General features: G+C 44.2%; 1 protein-coding gene across 2 annotated transcripts in view; it reads right to left on the bottom strand.

Annotated features, from left to right (window-relative positions):
• Window positions 1-1,184: 1,184 nt before the first annotated feature.
• Window positions 1,185-7,000, bottom strand: part of POP1 (processing of precursor 1, ribonuclease P/MRP subunit (S. cerevisiae)) — a 44,305-nt gene continuing 38,489 nt past the window's right edge. For both annotated transcript variants that reach the window (XM_012000009.1, XM_012000010.1), the window contains exons 15-16: window positions 4,601-4,963; window positions 1,185-3,395 (exon numbers count right to left, since the gene is read on the bottom strand). In XM_012000009.1, the coding sequence (XP_011855399.1) occupies window positions 2,741-3,395; window positions 4,601-4,963 (1,018 nt within the window). In that variant the 3' untranslated portion in view covers window positions 1,185-2,740. The remainder of the gene's footprint in view (window positions 3,396-4,600; window positions 4,964-7,000) is intronic.

The following is a 7,000-nucleotide window of genomic DNA, read 5'->3' as shown; positions in this document are numbered from 1 at the left end:
CAAGCACCAACAAAAAAACACTGGTAATATGCACTTTGCTGCACTTGTATGGTATAGCTGTTGACATAAGCAATGGCTTATGTTATTAAAAGAAAGCTATCCACATACATCTTAACGTCTAGGATACATACCAGAAGGTAACTAGTTACACTGGCTGGTGAAAATCCAGGTGATTCCAATTTTGTTATTGTTGTTGCTTATCTTCATTTTCTAATTGTTTTATGATGAATATGGATGACTGATATGACCAATGTTACTAGAGCACAAATACCAAGAAGAATCCATTGTTTCTTACAGAACTTAAGTGCATAGCTGGTCTATAAGTGTTCAGCTCACAACTCTTACCTTCTTTTGTTTGTTTGTTTTTTGAGGTAGAGTTCCACTCTCGTTGCCTCTCAAGTAGCTGGGATGGCAGGCATGCGCCACCATGCCCGGATGATTTTGTATTTTTGGTAGAGATGGGGTTTCACCATGTTGGTCAGGATGCTTCAAGAACCCTAAAAGCATTGCTCCCTCAACAAGGGGACAAGGGCCACATTGTACTTATTTGGTAGCTACGCGGCTCTAGTACAGCATGGCAGGCACTTGGAAGGATCAAGATCAACATGCTAATCAATTCAGCTGCCGGAAAGTAAGCCATTCCCCTATCAGTCTTTTTCATAAGGAACATGGATTCTTTACTGCCTCTGCAGATTCTGTTAGTTTTTCAAAGTATCTTCTGTGAAACTAGTTTTCTCTGGACAATAGGTATGCAAAAAGCAAAAAAGGTAGGTGTGTGGGAGTCTGAAAGACAGATTTCTTTCCTAAAGAGCTTTGCAGAGCTTTGACTATGCAATTATTCATTGTGAATCGCAATAGGAGGATACCATATATAGCTTTTCCCAAATTTATTTAGCCATAGAACACTTTTCTCCAGGAACAGCTGCAGGGACTAGTACTCCCAGGAATACATTTTGGGAAATACTAGTCTATCTTTCTGGTGCACAGCTCTTTGACCTACCACCCACAAGGCAGAGTGGCTGCAAACGTGCCCTGTCCTCTATAATGAGGGCAGGGATGCACAGAATGAGGTTAGGTGACCACGCAGCACACTCAGACTTCTGTCATCGAGTGAGCTCAGCCACAAATGAGGTGACTGAGAGCCCAGAAAACAAATAAGGAATGGTTCAATAAATATTCACAACTGAACATCAGGTGACATTTTCATTTATTCTGTTTACAGGCGCCACGTAGTTACACTGGTTTTTCTCGGTCTCATCTGGGTTGGATCCAAAGACATTCAGAGGCATGGTGAGAGGCAAAGCATCAGACATCTCATTGGTGGCAGGTACTTTCTGACTACTGTACCACCTGCCGTATCCTTCCCCACCTCATCATCCCCAAAGCCATTTACTGCCAAACGCTACAGTAAAAACCCAATGCATTTACATAAAATAATGCCTAACTGCACATTTACAATTTTTAGGAAAAAATCCCGCTTACGCTCTTCTAGAAATTTATGGCAGGAAAGTTAAGGACCAAGGCTATGAGTGAGCCGTATGTGGCAACTAAAAGTAGATGAGCACTGAGTTTCTCCATTCGTAGAAAAAAAGTCACACTGAGCCCACTCTTCCTGTGGGGCAGGATAAGACCTTGCTTTTATACCCTGTTGAGAATCTCAGGTGGACAATGTGACTGCATGAATGTCAAAAGGCAGCTTGTCGGCTTAGTTATCACCTTGCAGAGGCAGCTATGCACTACACAGCCACGCTGCCCAAAGCGCGCTCCTAAGAACACTGGTCCTACAAAGTGCTCCTTGTAAGAGAACTTTAGGAATCAAAGTATTTAGAAAATACTGTACACTATCATTCCCTTCCTGGAGATCAACAATGTACAGTATCACATGGAAGTTTCCAGAAGTCCTTTCATAAAGAAATGCTTAACTTTAACCCAGAGTTTCCATATCAACCTGACCTTGGAATCTCTTATTTTTTGGGGTGACACATTTCATAGAACACAATCTGAGAAATGCTCCTCTATGGCTTTGAGAAATTCTTTGCAGAAACAAAACAATAATAATTTTTTTACTTAAAAAAATTAAGTAACTAGTAGGATCATGTGTTGGTCAACAACAAAGAGATCAAAGAGTCAGGAAGTCCACGTTATAGACCCCCCCTTTCTAATTCCAGCCTAGCACTGTCACCATAAACTTCGCCTGCCTGACAACAGGTAGCAATCAGTTGTCCATGATTTCTCCCTTTGAGTTGTTCAGCATGGTAATCACAGTACAGAATTGAATGTGGTCCATCAGGGGCCCATATTTCATGTTCACAGGCCAAGCATCTTGTCTTGTCTTCTGTTGTAACAGTGAAATCATTAAACATCTATTGTTGCTTATCACATGACTACAAGGTTTTTCAAATAGACCTGACAAGCCCTTTGTTCCTAACAAAAAAGGGGGATGATAACTTGTAGAGCTTCTAATTATTTTCAGCCACAACTACACAGACCAAGAGATCATAATACAAAGCTTTTGGCCCAATAATTTAAAAGTATTACAGCAAGGACAGGGAAAGATGGAAATCAATGACATTACTGGAATGATGTAAACATTTTATCATCTGCATAATACATACTTTTTTATTCTTGTTTCCAAGGAGTTTCACATGATGTTTTGAAGCAGAAGCAGACTCTCCACATGTGAAACTTGGCAGACAATAATAATGTATTATCTATGCCCTGCTGGGATATAAGCGCACGTTCACACCTCAATAGCAATCCTCGCAAATCGATATTGCAGAGAGGCGGGAGGCCTCAGTAGCACTAAGCCCCTCTGCACCGCCGGCTGGCTGGACAGCATATCCAGCAAGCCTGTCAAGCTAACAAACCCCAGGGCTTCTCCACAGCCAACAGCCATGGAAAAATCTCCCTGAGTCACAAAGCCTAGGAGAGTTCTGGAGCAGTGCATCGTCACACGCGGCAGAGGGCCTGACCACAGCCCCAGAGTCAGAGCTTCCTGCCCAGCCACGGGCTCTTCCCACACTGGGCCATCAGAAGAGGCGCGTCCCGCCTTCTGCCTCTTCTGCCTTTTCTTCTTCTCTTTCTGTTCCAGGATCTTGCTCCTGAATGGGTCACTGTGTTTGGATTCCTGGGGCCCACAGTAATGCCAGTCCTCACGGAGCTGGAGGAAGTCCTCCTTGGCTGGGACGCAGATCATGGTGTGAGGCTCAGGGCTGCCCTTGCTGAGCAGGGACAGGCTGACCCACACCAGGGCCCTGGGGAAGTGGCCCAAGATGGACAGGCAGGCCTCTCTGGTCAATCCTTGCTGGCCTCTGCCAGGAGCTCGCCGGGCTCCCCGAGTGTCCTCAGAACTGGGCCCACACCAGGCTGACAGCTGCTTCAGTAATTTTCTACTCCTACATGAAGTTGGAGACATACGTTTGAGGATATTGTGTTCCAGAAAAAAAACATACAATCAGAAGATTAGACACTGCTAGAATTAATTTGATTCTTTTATACTATATAAGAATCAAAACTACAATTTTTAAAAAATTAGAAATACACTGTAGTACATTTTAGTACTGATATTTTTCCTTTTATGTGTTTGCCATTCTGAAACTCAGGGACTAAAGGTTTAAGAAGTTGAAGGCAGGCAAAACAAGACAGTGAAATAGAATCTAGGATTGTAATCACAGTGAGGGTGAAAATAAAGAGGCACTAAGATTTTAATGAGTAAAGGAACTGTAAGGGACAATAGTTACATGTAAAGTAAGAAAGAATGATAGGAAATTAAGAGGCTACTATATGGAAAAGTAAGCACAAGACTAGAGGGATAAGCACTTTTTAAAAATCATAGCACAGGCCAGGCGTAGTGGCTCACACCTGTAATCCTAGCAGTTTTGGGAGGCCGAGGTGGGCGGATCATATGAGGTAAGGAGTTTGAGACCAGCCTGACCAACATGGTGAAAATTAGCCAAGCGTGGTGGCATGCACCTGTAGTCCCAACTACTTGGGAGGCTGAGGCAGGAGAATCGCTTGAATCCAGGAGGTAGAGGTTGCAGTGAGCCAAGATCACACCACTGCACTCCTGCCTGGGCGATAGAGCAAGACTCCATCTCAAAAAAAAAAAAAAAATCAGAGCAAAGCACAGAATGCAGGGTTGTTGATTAGCAGAACCTGACCCGCAGCAATATTGAGAGGAGAACATAGTGTATCTGGTAGCCTCTCTGGTTAGGACCATATTACATCTAACTGGTTGCTACTCTATTATGAATCCATATAATACAAAAGGAACTAGAAAAAATCTAATTTGGTGATTTAAAGCAAAGAATCCTTGCTCAAACTGCATAAAATACGTCAGAAAAAAAACTGCCTTGGTTTAGATCTATTGATGACAATATTGTAAATCATTTCATCAATTAGCATCATGCCTTACATCAAATATTATTAAGCTGTTTCCCTGAGCCCTCTATGAAATATGAAAGACTGGCTTTCCCTTTCAGAAAGTCTATAAATTCCCTTGGATTTTGCATAAACAAACAGTGATGATGCTTAGATCTTGTAGCCTCTTCAGTATTAAAATAAATAATCCAAAATGTACCCAGAAGTCACCGACACTTACCTGAGAACACAGAGTTGACTCCCTGTGGCAGCAACATGGTTTTCACTGGTGTCCTGGTCTGTGATGCTCTCAGGCCCTGGCGATTCTTGACACCCTGCATCCATTACCTCTTCTGCCTCCCTGGGGTGCTCTATGGCTGTGCCCACTTCATCAGATGGCTGATGAGGTTTTTTAGGCATGGGAGCACAAGGCGCCTCAGATCTTCTTAGCTCACTCTCCTTACCATTTGGAGATGAAGCTACAGAAGGTTCTTCATGGGCCTGGCCTCTTGACTCCCAGTCATGAGTTAACTGCTCCCAGGGACAGCAGAAAGGTGCCAGAGTGCCAAGCTTAACGTAGTTGGGCCGTTTTGCGGGAGGGCGTCTAAAGAAAAACACAGAAGAGAACCAATGTTGAACAATTTAGGACTGCAAAACTGAAATAATTATAACCATTATAATGCATCTCTATTTTAACACACACACACACACACACACACACACACACACACGCTTTCCAAGAAACATATGATAAAGAATAATAGGCTGGGCTCAGTGGCTCATGCCTGTAATCCCAGCACTTTAGAAGGCCAAGGTCAGGAGTTCGAGACCAGCCTGGCCAACATGGTGAAAGCGCTACTAAAAATACAAAAATTAGCCAGGCATGGTGGAGGGTGCCTATAATCCCAGCTACTTGGGAGGCTGAGGCAGACGAATCACTTAAACCCAGGAGGCAGAGGCTGCAGTGAGCCAAGATCGCGCCACTGCACTCCAGCCTGGGCAACAAAGTAAGACTCCGTCTCAAAATATAATAGTAATAGGCCAGGCGCGGTGGCTCATACTTGTAATCCCAGCACTTTGGGAGGCCCAGGCGGGTGGATCACCGGAGGTCAGGAGTTCGAGACCAGCCTGGCCAACATGGTGAAACCCCGTCTCTACTAAAAATAAAAAAAAAATTAGCCAGGTGTGGTGGCACGTGCCTGTAATCCCAGCTACTAGGGAGGCTGAGGCAGAAGAATCACTTGAACCCGGGAGGCAGAGGTTGCAGTAAGCTGAGATCATGCCACTGCACTCCATCCTGGGTGACAAGAGCAAACTCCATCTCCAAAAATAAATAAATAAAATAATAATAACCACCAACTCTACTGGCCAAGCTTTTTTGTTTTCTCTGGTTTTCAATAAACAATGTAGCCCCATGTGGCCACTGAACCACACCAGGGGGTTCATTCTTGAAAGCTACAAGGAACTGGTGCCCCTGGAGTTGCACCACGATTTTCCTATACACTAAGCTCAAGGTTACATGAAGTTTCTGTTTTACTCTTGACCTCCAGTGACCCAGCTACCCTCCACAAAAACAATAAATATCATTATCAGTTTTTTACATAGCCTTCCAGAGACATTTTATGTACATACAAGCAGATATGTACATATTTCTTCCTTTTTATTTATTTTTATACAAATAGCAGCATACTAGATACAGTACTTTTTGCTTAACTTCACTTTTCTCACTTAACAAAATATCTTGATTACTTTATGCCAGTACTGAAAGCTCCCTCATTCTTTCTTTTTAAAAGGCTGTGTATCTTGTCTCTTATTCTACTGAATGAATATGTCCTTATTGATTTAGACAGTCCTCTATGAAAGGACATTTTGATTGTCTTCAAGCTTTTGTTCCTCCAAACAAGGCTGCAATGAATGATCTTGACGGTTACTCTGCCTTCCCCTGTGCTACCATGGCTCTTGTTGTCACTCCCAGTGGCTTCAGCATCTGCCTAAATCATCCTTCCAATACCCCACCAGTCACCTTCCCACCCTCACTTCGCATCTTTTACTTCACCCCACCTCAAGCACCCACTCGCTGCTCATACCTTAGGTGTGGTCACTGCCAACACCTGCTCCAGCTTCAAACCGCGACGTCAGTATCCCACTCTCAGAGCCATGCCTCCTGTTTTCCACCCACTTACCCTCCCACAACAATGCGCCAACCATCCATTTACACCAGCACCTCCCCGCGGCTCACAGCAGCTGCCTCGCTCTTCATCAGCCTAGACTCCATGGTTCACACCACCGTCCCTCCCCTACAAATGCCCCCACTCCCTCCACTGGAAAGTCCACCTGGGCGCAGCTGACTCTCCAATGACCCCATGCCAGCCCGAGTGGCAGGGCACAGCTGAGGAAGAACTCAAAATGGTCCTGAATGGTCTTCTTTATAAACACAAATCTCAAATAGGCGCTCCCTACATCTTACAGATCCCATGTTTCTCCTCTCAATTCCACCGTCCACTCTCCCAGAAACTGCTTACAATTCCTCTCTCCTCAAATCTCCAACAGCCTCTCTCCCCGTCTTACTGCTGGCTGATAGCTGTGCCTCTTTTTTCATGAAGACAGTCACAATCAGGAGTGTGCTACTTAATCCCCCCAC

This window comes from Mandrillus leucophaeus, unplaced genomic scaffold (genome assembly GCF_000951045.1).
Source record: "Mandrillus leucophaeus isolate KB7577 unplaced genomic scaffold, Mleu.le_1.0 Scaffold611, whole genome shotgun sequence".
Classification (NCBI taxonomy): domain Eukaryota; kingdom Metazoa; phylum Chordata; class Mammalia; order Primates; family Cercopithecidae; genus Mandrillus; species Mandrillus leucophaeus.
This window is presented reverse-complemented; position numbering and strand designations above follow the sequence as displayed.